This window comes from Dunckerocampus dactyliophorus, chromosome 12 (assembly GCF_027744805.1).
Source record: "Dunckerocampus dactyliophorus isolate RoL2022-P2 chromosome 12, RoL_Ddac_1.1, whole genome shotgun sequence".
NCBI lineage: Eukaryota > Metazoa > Chordata > Actinopteri > Syngnathiformes > Syngnathidae > Dunckerocampus > Dunckerocampus dactyliophorus.
Genome location: NC_072830.1, coordinates 26,619,675 through 26,636,811, shown reverse-complemented (window position 1 = coordinate 26,636,811; position 17,137 = coordinate 26,619,675). Strand labels below are relative to the sequence as shown.

The 17,137-nt window shown below is 41.4% G+C and overlaps 4 protein-coding genes across 6 annotated transcripts; 3 read left to right on the top strand and 1 right to left on the bottom strand.

Moving 5' to 3' along the window:
• The first annotated feature begins 80 nt into the window (after window positions 1–80).
• Window positions 81–6,623, top strand: mffa (mitochondrial fission factor a). Of its 3 annotated transcripts, XM_054794578.1 has the most exons (8): window positions 81–267; window positions 1,266–1,483; window positions 1,651–1,820; window positions 1,939–2,030; window positions 2,701–2,865; window positions 5,748–5,804; window positions 5,989–6,073; window positions 6,169–6,623. In XM_054794578.1, exons 2-8 carry the CDS (start codon window positions 1,270–1,272, stop codon window positions 6,298–6,300), a joined length of 915 nt encoding a protein of 304 aa, XP_054650553.1. In that variant the 5' UTR covers window positions 81–267; window positions 1,266–1,269; the 3' UTR covers window positions 6,301–6,623. The 3 variants fall into 3 exon arrangements, with proteins under 3 accessions (XP_054650553.1, XP_054650554.1, XP_054650555.1); XM_054794579.1 differs by lacking the exon at window positions 2,701–2,865 and having other exon boundaries at window positions 6,169–6,610; XM_054794580.1 differs by lacking the exons at window positions 2,701–2,865; window positions 5,748–5,804 and having other exon boundaries at window positions 6,169–6,604.
• Window positions 6,624–6,980: 357 nt separating this feature from the next.
• On the top strand, window positions 6,981–9,590 carry LOC129191333 (tubulin alpha chain-like). The gene is made up of 4 exons (XM_054794576.1): window positions 6,981–7,109; window positions 7,644–7,866; window positions 7,945–8,093; window positions 8,173–9,590. The coding sequence occupies exons 1-4, from the start codon at window positions 7,107–7,109 to the stop codon at window positions 9,151–9,153; spliced, it is 1,356 nt and encodes a 451-aa protein (XP_054650551.1). The 5' UTR covers window positions 6,981–7,106; the 3' UTR covers window positions 9,154–9,590.
• Window positions 9,520–13,473, bottom strand: dnaaf1 (dynein axonemal assembly factor 1). The gene is made up of 2 exons (XM_054794575.1): window positions 12,456–13,473; window positions 9,520–10,760 (listed from the first exon to the last, which is right to left on the bottom strand). The coding sequence occupies exons 1-2, from the start codon at window positions 13,378–13,380 to the stop codon at window positions 10,105–10,107; spliced, it is 1,581 nt and encodes a 526-aa protein (XP_054650550.1). The 5' UTR covers window positions 13,381–13,473; the 3' UTR covers window positions 9,520–10,104.
• A 438-nt stretch (window positions 13,474–13,911) lies between these two features.
• Window positions 13,912–16,347, top strand: mrpl44 (mitochondrial ribosomal protein L44). The gene is made up of 4 exons (XM_054794747.1): window positions 13,912–14,161; window positions 14,701–15,169; window positions 15,270–15,448; window positions 15,526–16,347. Exons 1-4 carry the CDS (start codon window positions 13,923–13,925, stop codon window positions 15,698–15,700), a joined length of 1,062 nt encoding a protein of 353 aa, XP_054650722.1. The 5' UTR covers window positions 13,912–13,922; the 3' UTR covers window positions 15,701–16,347.
• Window positions 16,348–17,137: the final 790 nt, after the last annotated feature.

The window sequence follows — 17,137 nt, the reverse complement described above, 5'->3', positions numbered from 1 at the left end:
AAAAAAACGTTTCTGCTTTTAATTTGAGCGGTCGTCTCAATGACGTCACTTCCTGTGAAATTATGCACTTTCCTGTCTTACTGAGCACAGACGCGGATGAGAGGAGGTTCCTCTCTGATAATAACAGCTTTGACAGCTCCCGCCTTTTACAATTCTTCTTCTTCACTTGTCTCTATTAAGGGTAAAATTAAAGCATTTTCTTTGCCACTGGAGATCCGATTAGAGACATTTCCGTTGACGCGGCTACCTTCAGAAAGAGAACACAAGGTGAGAAACAAGCTCCAACTCTACCAGCGACGCTAATGCTAGCTGGTCGGGTACGCAAAAATAAAACTCGTCAAATGTTTTTCTCAATGTCAGATGCTCCAAACATTTACCACACAACAGTACAGAGCGTCCATTGAATCAACATTTGTTGCAAATACTCGTGTATGCTAGTTTCGACAAGTTTGAGGGTGACCGCTATTGTAGCGACTTGTGCTAACGAGAAGACCCATGACTTGAGAGGTGCAATACTTGACAACCATGAAAAATAAAACGCTCATTTCCATGTAGATTTGTTTTATTGCATGAAAATTGTTTACAGGTGTTTACGATATCAAGAAATGTAGCTGAATTTTACATATACGTGTACTGCACTGCACTGCTACTCCATTCCATTCTTCCTGTGTCTACAAAGTCATGGGTTATCAGCATGTGATTTTTTTAAAATGTGTTTTTTACATCTTGAATGGCACCCATGGGCTCTCAGAGTGTGTTCACACTTGTCATTTTTGGTCTGGTTGAAACTAACTCGTTTGATCAAGTGTGAACATCATTCAAGAGCAAAAAGGACCGGACCAAACATGGGGACCGGGACCCCTTGAGAGCTGAGGCCCGGTCCGCCTGCCAGCGTGCTCTAGTTCTGAGTGAGGCAAATGTAGAAAACACTTGGCATGATGTCACCAAAGGCAACTGTACAGTAAGCAAGTGATGTATAACACCCACCAGAAAGCTGCAGGAAAATCATAAACGAAATAACAGTAAAATGTACAGAAGTCATCTGAAACGCCGTCTCCTTGCAGCACATCTCAGTGCCAGATATACTCCGTCAAGAGGGACTTTGTGCATATGCTTAACTCAGAGCATTATCTGGTCCGCTGACAAAAATACAAGCATGAACACAAGCCATACCACACCATTCGTAGTGTATGTATTTATTATGGTGAGTCAGTTTATATGCGGCATGACAAATTCGTCAATAAAGTGACCTTATTATTGTGCAGCCAAATGAGTGGTGCAACATTCCCGTCCCCCATTGCCGAGATGGCAGAGATTAACCGTATCCACTATGACCTGGAGTACACGGAGGGAATCAGCCAGAGGATGCGGATCCCTGAGATGCTCAGAGTGGCTCCACAAGCACAGGAGGACACCAGTATTGGCCCACAGCAAATTCCGCACAGTGTAATCATGCAGGTTCCAGAAAGAATTCTTATCTCAGGTCAGTGTACTTATTAATGTCCACTTTAATCTGATTGTTTTTGGTGGCTGTGTGTAAATGTAAGAACTGTTTTAATTTGCTGCGAAGCTTCATAAATGTTGTGAATTTATTTGACAGTTATATGAATTGCTCTTACAGTATTCTGTCATGCTTTAATCTTATATCAGGAGACAGTGCTGACACTCAGTTCCCAAGGCCGAGAGACCTAGATTTAATCCAGTCGACACCATTAGAAGCTTTGTCCCTGAAGACACCGCCCAGAGTACTCACACTCAGTGAACGGCCTCTCGACTTCTTGGAGGAGGAGCAAAGAGCAACTCCAGAAAGTGAAGCCGTGGTGAGTGATAAAGCAATCAATGCTGTTCCATTACAGTATGGAAAGTCCCTAAATAAAATAATCAGTAATTCCTGTAAATCTCTGCAAAGGATAAATGAGTTGTCATTATTTCTCATAGCTGCGGCCCCAAGGGCGATTGAGGCGAGAGCGCTCAGCTAGTGAGAATGCAGCCGTTCGTCATAGCAGCCAACTGATGCATAGCGATTCTTCGTGAGTATATGTTCAGCCACACAGGAAGTGGTACTAGATTGGTCTTATCCTCTGCATGCTGCGTCTTTTTACTGCTCTTTTCTACGCTTTTATCTTTTTTTTGTGAGAGATGGTTATCTTTAGTCCCAGCTTGTTAGCATCTGTATTTGCATTCGGTCATGACTCAATTAACACTTAATATTAATTACTACTAATTAATATGAAAACATGTGCAAATAAGACATTACACATAACCTATTTTATCTTTTTTTGTCTCTTTTTACAGCTCGTTGTAGCTTCTGCTTTTTGTTAGTGGTTGTACATTTGTATGGGCTCTTTGTGGTGCAGTTGCTAAAACGACACACTGTTGGCTGTTTTGCTGTCTTTACATTGAATGAGGCATGTGAAAGGTTCTACAGTAAAGATGATGTGAATAATTTGTTCGGGCCTTTTACGTTTTGTCTCTTTCCCATAGCTGTTTCTGCTTGGTTTTTTGCTTTATGTGTCGCTAAATCCTTCTCCAGCCTTGTGGAGCAATCAAGCACTATTCATTTGCAACATTTACAAATTTGGGGATAGTTCCTTCTCCTTATTTCTATCCCTCTGCTCCCTTGTTCCCTTCTCTCTTCATCTGTCCCATTCCTTTTCATTTTTTCTAAATTGGCTGCTCTCAATGGTTGCGTCCGAGCAGTGCAACACCGTCCCCTCAAGCCACTCTTCACCCCCGCTCCCCTCCCACTGTGGCTGAAGAAGAACACAACCTGTACAGCGCTAGTGGTGTTTTAGCTTTCCTCCAGTCCACTACCCGTCGGGCCTACCAGCAGGTCCTTGAGATCTTGGATGAAAACCCTCGCAGGTGACCTCTCAATTGCCACAATCTCTCATACGGCCATGAGAAGAGAGTTTGTTAAACTTTGAAGTCAGTTGGCGTTTCTTTAGCAGTCGAGCTCACTCGATGATGAATTCTGAGTTGCCAGATAGGAAAAAATATTTTTGTACGTCTACCGATCTAAGTCAGAGGTTCCTAAACATTTTTGCCACCCCCCAGTCACACTGTGTGATAGCATTGTTGCGAGGAAATTACACCAGTCGACTCCTTATTCCTCTCACCGACACTTGAAATTGGACCCTAATCTAGAGCATTTGCGACTTGAAAATGGGTAGAAAAAAAATGTAATTCACAGTATCCTGACCTATTTAATCCCTACCTGCTCACAAAAAACATGTTGTGCAAAAATGCAGCCTCCCTCATTTACTATTAGACCCCTTCACGCTGCCCTTAAAAGTTGTTTTTTTCCCCAGATCAATGTTGTGTGGAACAGCACCAACACACAATAGGGAGACAAAGTCAACCCGACAATTTTCTGGAGGTTGATGGAAGTAGCATTAGAGCCATAGCAGAGGTGGAATGGCGGCATTTTCTGTTATGACCCTGATGCACCAGTTTTGCAAGGTCGTCCTCTGTGTTAGTGAGCTGTTGAGGGCCTATTCTGCATGCTTCTTTGCTTTGGAAGTTAACACAATTGCTATTCTCATCTTTGACATGCCCCCACCCCCACAGTTAGAGCCGCTCGATATTGGCTAACTTACCGATATATCTGATGTACTGGTGTTGTCTAGCGCTTCATTACCAATACCGATATAAAGCGATGCTAATATTGGCAGCAGCTCTTCCCTCAAACTCATGTCAGGTCACATCTCGTGTAACAAATGAACACATGTTGTTTCTTTTACTGATGTCATAAATAAATCTGTGGTTTAAAAAAGCTGTGATGTCACAAATAAACACTGTACTGTGCAAAATAAGACGAGCACTTCCATGTAAGAACAGTAAAGTGCAAAGTATGAAACTGTGGACCAATACAATCAGTGATTATTATAAACTGCTCTCAGTCAGCACGTCTTCTGTCGCATATTGTTTTGCAGCAGGCATGCTAGTCGCCTGTGACTCAGTGATTTTTTTTCTGAGTTGTGACGTTAGAGTACAAGTATTAAGGAAGACGCCATACTCCTCTGTCACGGCACAACACCATCCTCCATCCATTTTTTATACCGCTTCTCCTCTTGAGGGTCGCGACACAATCATTGCAAATTGCGTATTTACAATTTGAAGGAAAACTTGGAAGTAATTCCACACCGCAGACATACTGAGCTGGTGTTCTTGTTGCTGTGTGGAGGACAACATCACTTGCGCATCGAAATCGTTATGAGCTGAAAAACCACCAATATGAACCAATTTCTGATTTTGATGCTAATATCAGTCGGCATCCCTACCCCTAAGTCATAGCTCTACACTTGTGGAACCTCTGGCTTAAGTTATTTTTAAAAAAACAAAATGCAGAATTGGTCCAATAATTAGAGGGTTGCACCTTGTGGTTAAAGATATTCTAGGACAACCAATTTTTGAGAATAGCCTCGTAGTCCTTGAGCTAATTGGAAAAGTTTACATAACATACTGTAACTTATACTAACCGTATTAATAGTAAAAGTTTAATAGGCCTGTCATGATAACATATTTTGCTGGACAATAATTGTACTACAAATTATTGTCGATAATCGTTATTACTGACAACATTTTTTGAGACCCTTTTTCATTAAGAGTATTCGTCAAGAGTATTTAATATTGTAATTGGAATGTCAAGAGATTTTAAATAAAACTGCAGATGCAAATGTAATAAGCTATTTTTATGATACTCATATTTTATTACCACTGTTAGACAGGATGTGTGTCGCTCTTATTTTGAAGGTCAGAAGTGTGATGTGTGTTGAAAATGTGTTTTGACCATGGCTATGTGAGATAGCTATTGAGTGCCTCTTGAAGCCGTTGTTGTTGCCCCTATTTCACACACAATTTGCACGAAGTCAGCGGCCAATCTAAAACGCTGGGTTACATTAAGAAGCACTAAAGCACAACTCGTACAGCCTCAGTGGCACACACACACACACACACAGCCCCAGCCCCATTAGCATGCTCCGCTAAACCAACGTAACCCAGCTAGGTTATGCTGGTTATAGCTGTACGTGAGCTCATGCTCGGTGGCTAGTAAGAGTATCAAAGTTTTTTTTCACCGACTTTTTTTGCCTCACATCTTCAGTTCAGGAGAGGGCTGGTTGGTGTTTGTGAGGACATGCCGCTGTGAATGAGCGGGCCGCTGGGGAAATATTTCCACACACTCTTCCCGTGCGAGCTCCCTGCCCCATGAGAACAAGCACGCATGCACATGTCAATTTATTGAGGCCAGCAAAATGACCGACTTCCTTTTCTTTATAGTTAGATTAATCGATTATTTTGACAGGCCTAGAGTTTACATAACATCGATTAATCGATTATCTTGACAGGCCTAAAGTTTACATAACATAACTTATACTAACCATATGATTACTATGTCTTTTAATACCAAAATCAGAGTTCACTTAACAAATACAAAACATTTGTAGTCCTATTACGACCATCATAAGTGGTCAGAGTCTCAAAGTGTTTCAAGTCAAACAAATACACATCATACATATCAGGAAAAACAACAAAGCGGGTTAAAGGCCTTCTCATCTCGTTCTTGGATTAAAACTTCACAATCGTTACCAGTTTTGAAAGCATATTTCATTTGTATTGGATGAATTGGCCCTTGTGGCAAAGGATATCCCCTTTGTTTGTGCATGTTTATAGCACTATGCTACTTGCGACTTCTATCTCTTATTTTTCCCCTTTTTCCCAAACCCGTATTTCCTCACCTCCTGTAGAAAACCATCACTGCGAGGGGGGTCAGCTTCAAGCTCCAACCCCCTGAATGAATCCAGGTAAAATCCAGTAGCACTTAAGTCGTCATTTTATTCTTCTTTTCTTTTACTCACTCTATCCTACCAAGCTACCTAACTACCTACTGAGGCCAAGAGATGGAATTTAGCCTTGAAGTACACTACCAGTATTTTATGCGAGTTATGTGAAAACTTAATAGATGTCATTGTTTTACTCCCATTTAAGGATGGCATTGTCAACATATGAAGCCTCTCTGGATGGGGGCTCTGATGACATGACTGTTGTGGATGCAGCAACACTTCGACGACAGGTCAGATTTTGGCTATAATATTAACTGTGTTTTATGTTTGTGTTTTATCTGGCAACAACTGTGACTGACCAAATGTGTACTTTTTTCATTTGCAGCTCATCAAGTTGAATCGAAGACTCCAACTTCTCGAAGAGGAGAGTAAAGAACGAGCAAAACGGGAGATGATCCTATACTCGGTCACTGTAGCTTTCTGGCTGGTCAACACCTGGGTGTGGTTGAGACGTTAAAGCACATCTTTGTATTATCCCAACAAAACATAATATCCGTCGTGCACTTTGTGTGATATATTATTGATGCTGCACTCTAAGGCCATCTAAGGAACAACCATAGACTATTGCACGCACTCATTTTTTTCTTTGGTTTATTTAATCCATGTACAGTTTTTGTTGTTTTTTTTACTCGTGTATTTGTTAGTTTTCCTCTGTCATGTTTTGATTTTAAATATAAACCTCAAGCAATGCTAATAAGCATGACTTGTAAATATGTGTCATTCATTCATGAATAAAGTACAGCTTGGCTTACCAAAGTAAGAACATAAAGCTCTGATGTGTATGTGTGCAATTAAGTTACATATTTATGTAGAGATTATTTTGTGTTTAAAAAATAAAACGTGCTTAAGTTTATTACAACCGCCTATAACAATGATGTTTCTGTGTTATGGATTGATTCAGTTAACTCACACAATGGGTGCTTTTCAATGTGAACACATTGTCTTTTCAAAAACAAATTGTTATGATGACATGATTCAAAGGTAGATTTGTAAAGCCAAACTAAAAAGCAGTAATATGAAAAAAATCTCTATATATAATCGGTGTCTATATGAGTAAAGATAAAACACCTCGTTGGATCAGAGAGGATGTTCGATCATGTGACATTCAACCAATCAGTTTAGCAGCTGACTTCCGCCTTCCTATATTTAAAAGGCCACAGCCGGAAAGTTTCAGACATTTTTAGCGTGACTGACTGCATCGCTGTCTGGCCGGATTTGCTACGTTCTTCTGTTCTTCCCCGAAAAGGTTGTGTTTTAGGAATCATGGTGAGTATGGTCAATTTACGTTTGATGCAGATACATCTGGTAAAAAAAAGTTTTTAATGGCTTTACGACTTTTTTTTACATTTTTTTAATGAAGTCCATTGATTCATCATGACTCCATCATGTTGTTTGATCTATTCTAAAGTGTTTTACTTGACATGTATTATGCATATAATTGTGGCTCAATGTATTTGGTTCAGTAAGGAACAATGAAAAGCACGCTCGACTTTGATTATTGTGCCTACGTGGTAGCTGTTGAGTTTTGTGCAGACATCAAATATGTCTTTTTGGCGTATGTGGACTTGTTTTTCTGAAGGCGGATGTTAACAGACAGTCCTGTCTTTTAACTCGTCATGCATAAAGAGCCCCCTAGATGTGGAACTCGTCATGCATAAAGAGCCCCCTAGATGTGGAACACATGACTTTCTAAGTCTAGTCCTGCTTTTACTCCACATTTGTTTTATGTACGAGTTGATTCAAATTTAAAATAAAACAGTCTGACAACCTTGCCATATTCACTTTTTTTTTCTCCCACAGCGTGAGTGTATCTCTGTGCACGTTGGCCAGGCAGGTGTCCAGATAGGAAATGCCTGCTGGGAGCTCTACTGTCTGGAACATGGAATTCAGCCTGATGGGCAGATGCCCAGTGATAAAACAATCGGGGGAGGAGATGATTCCTTCAACACTTTTTTCAGTGAGACTGGAGCTGGAAAACATGTGCCCAGAGCAGTTTTTGTGGACCTAGAGCCCACGGTCATTGGTAAAAAAAAAAAAAAAAAAAACAAAACATCAGTCATGTACATTGAAAAATACTAATTTTGGTGTTTCTCCTTTTTAGATGAGGTGCGTACAGGAACATATCGCCAACTGTTCCACCCTGAGCAGCTGATCACTGGAAAGGAAGATGCGGCGAACAACTATGCCCGTGGACACTACACAATTGGCAAAGAGATCATTGACCTGGTGCTGGACAGAATCCGGAAACTGGTGACTTTTTTTTTTTTAAATGTCTTCTTTAATGTCCTCTGTTAAGGTATCTCATTTTAAACCCTGACTTTGTTGTCAGGCTGACCAGTGCACTGGTCTTCAAGGCTTCCTGGTGTTCCATAGCTTTGGTGGTGGCACCGGTTCTGGTTTCACCTCCCTGTTGATGGAGCGCCTGTCTGTCGACTACGGGAAGAAGTCTAAGTTGGAGTTCTCAATCTACCCAGCTCCGCAGGTGTCCACTGCTGTGGTAGAGCCCTATAACTCCATCCTGACCACACACACCACCTTAGAGCACTCAGACTGTGCCTTTATGGTCGATAACGAAGCCATCTATGATATCTGCCGCAGGAATCTCGACATAGAGCGTCCTACTTATACTAACTTAAACCGATTAATTAGTCAGATTGTGTCGTCAATCACTGCTTCCCTTCGCTTCGACGGTGCCCTCAATGTTGACCTGACAGAGTTCCAGACCAACTTGGTGCCATATCCTCGTATCCACTTCCCACTGGCCACCTATGCCCCCGTCATCTCTGCTGAGAAGGCATACCACGAGCAATTAACAGTTTCTGAAATCACCAATGCCTGTTTCGAGCCAGCCAATCAGATGGTGAAATGTGACCCTCGACATGGCAAGTACATGGCGTGCTGCCTTCTGTACCGCGGCGACGTCGTGCCCAAGGATGTCAATGCAGCTATAGTCTCCATTAAAACTAAGCGTACCATCCAGTTTGTGGACTGGTGCCCCACTGGATTTAAGGTTGGTATAAACTATCAACCACCCACTGTGGTTCCTGGTGGAGATCTGGCCAAGGTCCAGAGGGCCGTGTGCATGCTAAGCAACACCACTGCCATTGCAGAGGCCTGGGCCCGACTGGACCACAAGTTTGACCTCATGTTTGCGAAGCGCGCCTTTGTTCATTGGTACGTAGGTGAGGGTATGGAGGAGGGTGAGTTCTCAGAGGCCAGAGAAGACATGGCGGCTCTGGAGAAGGATTACGAGGAGGTTGGAGTAGACTCCATAGAGGGTGATGAAGAGGAGGAAGGAGAGGAATATTGATGGGCACAAATGCACTTAATGTTTGAGTTACCAAATTGGCTGCTCGTAAATACTTTGTTGCCTTGTGAAGAATTTGCTTTAAAAAGTTCACTGCTTGGTGTCCTGAAATCCCAAATTGCTGCAATGCGGTAATTTATTTATATACCAAAGAAATAAAGTTCAACATATCCATGATGGTGTTTTTGTCATGTGTTTTTGATTTAGAGTTTTACGATAAGTATAGCGTTCATCAGGGATGTCCAAAGTGTAGCCCAGGGGCTGTGATGGGGTTGGGGGCACTAACCTTCACAGCGGTGAGTGAATGCATCAACAGGCAGGCCAAATGAAATTTATTTGCAAAGTTTAATTGGTGATTTGTTCCATCTGTTCAACATTTTGATTTTTAAAAGTATTTTGGAGACTCCAACAATTGAAATATTTAAGACTATCTTGACCCAGTTTTAGCATGTATAATAAATGGTGAATAAAAGCAAAAGTAGCCCCTTAAGTTTTCTTCAGCTGTCTTGTGGAAGATTGACTTGTGAGTGTATTTCAATACATTTCAAAGTGTTATTTTCAGTAATTCATCAGCAAAAAGTGATGACAGTGAAATATTTTAAGACCATATTTCATAATTTTGCTGATGACTTACAGCCAATACTGGTTTGTGCCCTTAACACACTAGTGATGGTCACCTAGACTGACAAACTGCTGCAAATTTGTGCCAGTGGCCTTTCCGACCATGAAATATTCACATTTATACACCACTGGGAGCAAGGTGGGTGACGTATCTTGCCCAAGGACACAACAGCAGTGACTGGGATGGAGGAAGCGTTCAGACCGCCAACTCTCTGGTTTCTGGACAATCTGCTCTACCTCATAGGCCACTGCCACCTATAAGTCTGAACTGAACTACTGCACAATATGCTAATGTATTGAGATGCACCTGGATAATGCCAAGAACTTGAATCATCATTCCAACTCCTCAATCAGGCAGTGTGGTGGACAGCACATTTGATTTGTTTTGGATTTTGCATCCATGTCAAGCACATCTCTATCTTCTGGATATATCAATGCTAAATCGTTAGGAACTTGACTTGTCCTGTTGCAGCCACTCAAAAACGACTTATCTGGCTCCAAATTGATGCTCTGATTCCTGACTACCCCACTGTCACTGCCATCCTCTGAGATGACCTCTATGTTTGGTTTGAACACGTGTTCAGAAGAGGACATATCCTCCAGATCAGGCAGATCATCAACCAGTAGTGGGCGAGTCAGAGGAATGGTTTCCAGCTTCTCTGCGTCCACCAATTCAGTCACCAATGGCCCGGGACCATGTGATGCTTCAAACGAAGCACATGTGGGCAAAGGAAGCTGCTTGTCTGCTATTTCATGGCTTCGAACACGGTCCTCACCTCTCTCTGACTGTTTACCATCATCTTCCTCTGACATTTCTTTGTAGAATTCATCATCGGGGTTCTCTGCTTCTAAATCTCCATGGCAAGGCTGCTGTCTTGTTTGATTTTGTATAAACTCCTCCTGGGCATCCAAGGTGTCCTGCACAAATCCCTGGATTTTCCCAGGAACTGCTTCCCGATTAAAATCTTCTGGTTTGAAGCAAGTCTCACCTGAAACGGACCACAGTATTAGAATTGTAATGTTATCCGTGGGTGTCTGGTTGCTCCGCTTCTTCCTACTCCTTAACAGATGAACATTTTAGTATGAGTTCATATGATTTGTTCACATTTTTACCAATGAGCTTTGATATACAAGTAGGTGCTTCCACTAGAGGTCAACATAAACTATTCAGCAACTGGCTTTACTACTGTACATGCCTACCAAAAACACTGACTTTTGACCTGTAAAAAGCACTGAATCTCTTGCTATGTAGTAAATATTAAGTATTTTTATGTTTATTTGTGAGTAGGGGTAGATTGAGGTACAACGCAATGTGATTTGTTGCTATTTTTTTCCCTCTAATTACTGTCGCATACTGAAAAATCAATGGTTGCGGAAGACCACTTTAATAATATAGTATGTTTGCCATCTATATATTATTGTAAACAGTGTTCCCTCGTTTATCGCAGAGGCTAGGTTCCTAAAAAAAAGGCCACAATAAGAGAAATCCGCGAAGTAGCCAACTTAATTTTTTTACAATTATATGTGTTTTAAGGCTGTAAAACCCCTCACCATACACTTTATACACTTTTCTCAAGACTGGCAATAACATTTTCTCACATTTCTCTCTTGTCCTGGCGCGATTCCACTGTACTGTAGCGTTTTTGTATCCTTGTTAAAACATATTGCTGCAGTCCCCCCCCCCCCTTCAAACCAAAGATTCATTTACAAGCTAGCCATGACACAGCAGGACAGCACGAAAGAGATTGATTGACACTGGTCTACATCCAATCAGGAGGCAGAAAACAATGGGCGGTGCAGATAGACACTTAACTTCCCACAATGCACTTTTTCTTAAAGGCCAGGCTCGGCCTGAAACGGCATAATAATAAAAAGAAGCACTAAAAAGCAAATTTGTGAAAGGCGAACCACAATAGAAAGAGGGACCACTTAATATTTTTTAAAGTTATTGTGTTATTAGTAGTCAATTAGTAGTAATTATCTACATTTCAGCTTTCTCTCTCTACATTGTGCCTTTTTGCTTTGTTTTTCCCATTATTGCTGTTTTTTTTGTTTAATTTTATCTCTACCACGGATCAATATATAAATCCACAAATCAATTTGTGCTGATATGTGAGTATGGCTAGACTGGCGACAACAAGTGTTTTTTTGGTCGTTGCATCATTATATGAGGAGATAGCGACAAAATAATTATATTGAGCCACAATACAATGTAATAATATGTTGCAAACTTATTTTTTCCTTATTACTAATGATTTACTTTATCTCCTTTGATATTTTTATAATTTTTATTTTGTAAAAAGGCTTAAAATATTTAAAGACAAATTATTATTAGCAGTTAGTGTCAACATTCAATCAGTATTAGCAACAATTAGTATCAACACTCCCGCCTTTTGTTATCACATCATGCTTTTTTGTTCTATTTTTCCCATTTTGTTGTTTTGTTTTGGTTTGTTTTTTGTTTAATTTTCTATAATGTGCCACAGGTCAATAAACAACTAACTGCTAGCCACCGCACTTTGGATATCCCTGCCTGAGGGGGAAGGTAAATTGCCACCCCACTGTATATAAAAAGTGTGACCGTTGTTGTGAACTTAACCAGTATATATATATTGTAAGTAGTCGTACGATGTACACTTTGGCAAGTTGAAACAATGCAAATGTATGAGTAACAAAGTGCTAACCTCTCTCCATTTTCTCCTGCAAGCGCTGTCTCTCCTGGGCTTTCTGTCGAATCACTGCCAAGGCCTCCAAGCCCTCCTGAATTTTCCTCCTTTCTCGTGTGTTCCATTGTTCCCTCTCCCTGCGTTCCTCCTCAATCCCACCAAGTGCCCATGCCTCCGCACATGCCCTGTCTCTGGGGAAAACAGGCCTGTCATCAAGGAAGGTAAGCTGCTTTAGGCGAACAATCAGGGTCTTTCTGTAGTTGGGGATCTTTTTCACAACTTCATTGCCCGTCAGGGTAAGGACACGTAATTCCGGCATAGCTTCAAGCACAGGAAGAATCTCAGGATCTTGTAATAAGTTGTGAGACAGATCCAACACACTGATGGATGGACACTGAGTCAAGTGTTCTACGTCCCCAACTCCCGCGAGTTTGTTATGCGCCATCTGTAGAGTGCTAAGTTCAGGAAGGCAGGAGATGTTCTCTATGGTGTGTATGTAATTGTTGGAGACATTCAGAGTGCTTAGCCTTTTTAGAGCTTCCAAGTTTTCCAGCTTGTGGATGAGGTTCTGCTGAAGAAACAAGCAGCGAAGCTCAACTTGTGCATCCAAGTTTCCAATCTTTTGCAGACCATTGCTTTCCAGCCATAGACATTTGAGTCCTGTGTACTCCTCCAAGTTTTCAATTGTGGTGAAACCCTTGTAATGCAGATACAAGGTGTCATTCAGACATGGTGTTGAATAGAGTTTGTTCTGCTTACAGTGGTCCCTTAAAAATGTCTTGGTCATCCGTGGCCCAGAGTGTTGTCCGTGTTCTTTTTTTCCTTGACGTCCATCCTGTGCTGTGGTAACTTCAGCAGATGTTTCTTGGCTATCTGCACAGCCCACTTGAACAACTGTTGAAGTTTTCTCTTTGAGTGTTTCAGTGACCTCAACTAGCGACATTGTTAAAAAAAAAAAAGTGTTTACGTTTATTTTTAATAGCACTGGTCCAAAAGGGAGACTTCACCGGCTGTTCCTCGATCGGTCAATAGCTCAATGTTAGTTGGCGTTTTTGTTTCTATGGTAACGCTCCGACATCCGGATGTTGTCACGTTTCTCATCGGACCGGTTTAATGACGCACATCCCTGTCAAGCAACATGTCGCCATGGCCTATCCTCAAAATTAGTGCGTTGGCGTTTGGAATGCACTGGCAACATTTTAATTGGAATGTAACAGTTACGCGAGTTCTGGGATCACTCTTGATGTTTTGGTTTTTATGGTAACGCTATGACAACCGGATATTGCCACTTGTTTCTTACCGGACTGGTTTAACGGACGCACACCAATGTCAAAGTAGCAACATGTCGTCAGGGCTTATCCTCAAAACTCGTGCGTTGACGTTTGGGCTACACTTGCAACATTTGAGTTGGGCTGTTAACAGTTACGCAGGTTGCAGCCATGACTAATGGTGTTTGTGTTCATATGGTAACGCCACGAAAACCGGATGTTGTCGATTGTTGCCAACCGGACTGGTTTAAGTGACGCACACCCCTGTCAAAGTACCAACATGGCGTCAGGGTTTATCCTCAGAAGTGGCGCATTGACGGTTGGAATACGCAGCCAACGTTTAAGTTGGAATGTCACAGCCATGCAGGTCCGCGGGATGAAGCGTTGGATGAGAGCCTACACACATCTAATGGCATTAAAGCTAAAACTTGAAGGTCCTCCACCGCCCAAACCAAGGTGAGGGTGACGTATGCTAAAAAGTGTTTGTTAGAGATCGCCTCAAGCGCTGTCCACGTTTTGGATTATCACATCGTTTGTTGGTTGTTTAATTATTTAGGGAAGGGTATTATATGACAATGTATTTTCACTAATGTGTATTGATAGCTAGGCGAGCCGGTCAGAAACATCTCATCAAGAACTAGTATTACTATTGCACTTGGCAGTCTTGGCATTAGTTACACTTGCTCATTCATAAACTCAGCATTTATTGACATAATTAACTGTGTATTATTATTATCGTAAACATGTTTTAAATCAGTTTTGTACAGGATCTCTTTCAGATTTGGCAGCGAACTTATTGGCTTGTTAGTATAATTATGATGCACCTTTTTTGGGGAAAGTCTATGTGCACTCTTGAAGAAATGCAGTGCAATGCATTTAAAGTAAATTCCAAGCCGTGGTATGAAGGTCATGTGTCTTATGTTTAGTTTGTCACGTTATCTATAGCTCGGAAAAATACAACACTTTAATCAGCTTCATGTCTGCATTTCTTTCAGATCTCAGAAGCCTAATTGGGATTATCACGCTGAGGTTCAGGCTTTCAGCACCCGCCTACATGAGAACTTTTCCCTGGAGCTACTGAAAACAGCTTTTGTTAATCCCTGTTACCTGCAGGCGGAACAAAAAAGGAGACAGGAGCTGGGCATGGACTCAGCAGTCACACCTCTTGCTCTCAAAGATAACATTCATTTGAGTGCAAAGGGAGAAGCCTTCACGAAACGCTTTCTAACTGATTGGTGCAGGGCCAGCTTCCCCAGCCTGCCAACCGAAGGGGTAGAGAGTATTGTGGGTCACCTCGCTAGTGTGGCCCTTGTGAGTTACGTAGCCAGAAATCTTGGCATCGAGGATCTAACCTTGAGTTCAGAATTTCCTGTCCCAGATGATGTGCTTCGTTCTACGTTCATGGCAGTGATTGAAGCACTGCATGGAAGCAATGGAGCAGAGCGGACTGGGTATTTCCTCAGGGTAAGAGTTAATCGTTGTGTCGCATATTGAGGTCAGAGCCCTCAATTATATATTACATATTTATTTCTCTACTCATGCACCTATGTATCGTCATTCTTAGGATTTCCTGGTTTCCCAGCTGATTGGAAAAGACCTATTTGATATGTGGACCGTGGTTAATCCTATGGGACTTCTGGTGGAGGAACTAAATAAGAGGAATGTTCCTCTTCCAGAGCCACGCCTCATCAGGTCTGCTGGGTCCAGCACCGTGTTGCCGCTGTATTTTGTTGGTTTATACAGGTATGTCTGATTTGTGTATCTTAAAATTGTGTTTTGTGTTTTTATTTATCTCTTCTCTTTATCTCTTCTCCATTCAGTGATAAGAAGCTCCTAGCTCAGGGTCCAGGCGAGACACTTGTTGCAGCAGAGGAGGAGGCAGCTCGTGTGGCCTTGCGGAAACTCTATGGCTACGCTGAGAACCGCAGACCCTTTGACTTTACTCCACAACCACAGCATGAGCAACCTTTACTTCAGTCAGTCAGCAGCAGTTAATAAAGCAAGAACAATCTTACTGCTATTTGTAGATGGTGAACGTCTACTCTGTTCAATATCGGCCACCAATTTTTACTTATTTGGGTCATTTTCATTGCCTTGTGATCTTTAAATTTCAATCTAGCTAAAAAAAAAAATAAAGTTCCAGATTTTACTTATATTTTGGGTGGATTTGTAAAATTAGGAGAAGATGTCAGAAGCTTGGCTTTGTTGCTACAGAAAAACAATCTTAAAAAACGCTGGGTATTTACACTGAATACCCAATGTACATAATATACATTTTAATTGCAACGTTATAGATTTAAATACACCTCACGGTGATACTTGGACACGTCATCAGTGATAAACCCGGGGTCAAAGGGTGTTTCGGGTCTTTAATCATCAGACACCCTTGCCCGGGCGACCCAACCGGGATTGATCAGACCCCGGCTTGTGTCCAAGTAGCGCACCATGGAGCCCCCCTACGAATCCACAGCCACCGGGAGGCCTTTTCTGCGGCCTCAAGGATGTTCTTGGTGGCTTTCTTTGACTGCAGTCCTCTAACTCCAAGGAGTTTCAACACTCGCTGTAGTGAGTGGCCTGCGAAACCTCTGCAACCAGGGGTACATAATATACATTTTAATTGCAACGTTAACAGTTATGCATTTTTCTTCTCTTGGAATAAAGTATTCACTGAATTCACTGATCTAAGTCAGGGCTTTTCAAACTGTAGCATAGTGTGCCTTCCCTCAGAACCAAATATGGCCTTCCTCACATTTGGAAACCTATTTCAGGATAATGAGCTCATGTGTCTTCCATCTGTATGTATGGTATATGTACATACAGCCTATATGTTTTTAATTGCGCAAATTTTATATGCATGTCAGTTGAAATACCATGTAATATTTTCAAACAGACATCAGATGTAGACAGTTGCAATTCAAATGACTCAACCCCAACAAATTAGCAATCTGCAATAAAGTCTGTAATAGTGTAGTCTGCAATAAAGAACAATCTAGACAATGGACACAATAGACATAAGTGTTATCTCCAAAATCAACTCAAAATGCCACTTAATGACTACTCCAGTCTAAAAACTATTCAACCTTATCACGACAGTCTTCTTTTGTAGTAAGCCTTTTTCGAATCCCACCAACGTTTTTCAGTGGGGTCCAAATCATCACGACTTTATATTTTAATATTCATATTGTACATTTATAAAAGAAATATAGAATAAGACGGCCTCTATGATAGTTTATCCACAAGATGGCGCTCCTTATTTCGGGAGCCCAAAACAATCGTAAAAAGAGACAAGACAGTACAGGTCATATGTAATTTTTGGAATAATCTCACCAGTGAAGTCACCATTCAAGACCTGATATGTCTCTATACAACAAATATAAACAGAAAAATATTTGAATACAACGACTTGGATAATATCTAGGCAAACTCGTAAAC

Coding starts and splice junctions, on each gene's coding strand:
- mffa (XM_054794578.1), top strand. CDS start 1,270: ATGAGTGGTGCAACATTCCCGTCCCCCATTGCCGAGATGGCAGAGATT. Junction 1,821..1,938: donor CTCCAGAAAGTGAAGCCGTG/GTGAGTGATAAA, acceptor TATTTCTCATAG/CTGCGGCCCCAAGGGCGATT. Junction 2,031..2,700: donor CTGATGCATAGCGATTCTTC/GTGAGTATATGT, acceptor GCGTCCGAGCAG/TGCAACACCGTCCCCTCAAG.
- LOC129191333 (XM_054794576.1), top strand. Junction 7,867..7,944: donor CCTAGAGCCCACGGTCATTG/GTAAAAAAAAAA, acceptor TCTCCTTTTTAG/ATGAGGTGCGTACAGGAACA. Junction 8,094..8,172: donor TGGACAGAATCCGGAAACTG/GTGACTTTTTTT, acceptor CTTTGTTGTCAG/GCTGACCAGTGCACTGGTCT.
- dnaaf1 (XM_054794575.1), bottom strand. CDS start 13,380: ATGTCGCTAGTTGAGGTCACTGAAACACTCAAAGAGAAAACTTCAACA. Junction 10,761..12,455: donor GCAGGAGAAAATGGAGAGAG/GTTAGCACTTTG, acceptor GGTCCGTTTCAG/GTGAGACTTGCTTCAAACCA.
- mrpl44 (XM_054794747.1), top strand. CDS start 13,923: ATGTTGTCGATTGTTGCCAACCGGACTGGTTTAAGTGACGCACACCCC. Junction 14,162..14,700: donor CCTCCACCGCCCAAACCAAG/GTGAGGGTGACG, acceptor CATTTCTTTCAG/ATCTCAGAAGCCTAATTGGG. Junction 15,449..15,525: donor TATTTTGTTGGTTTATACAG/GTATGTCTGATT, acceptor TTCTCCATTCAG/TGATAAGAAGCTCCTAGCTC.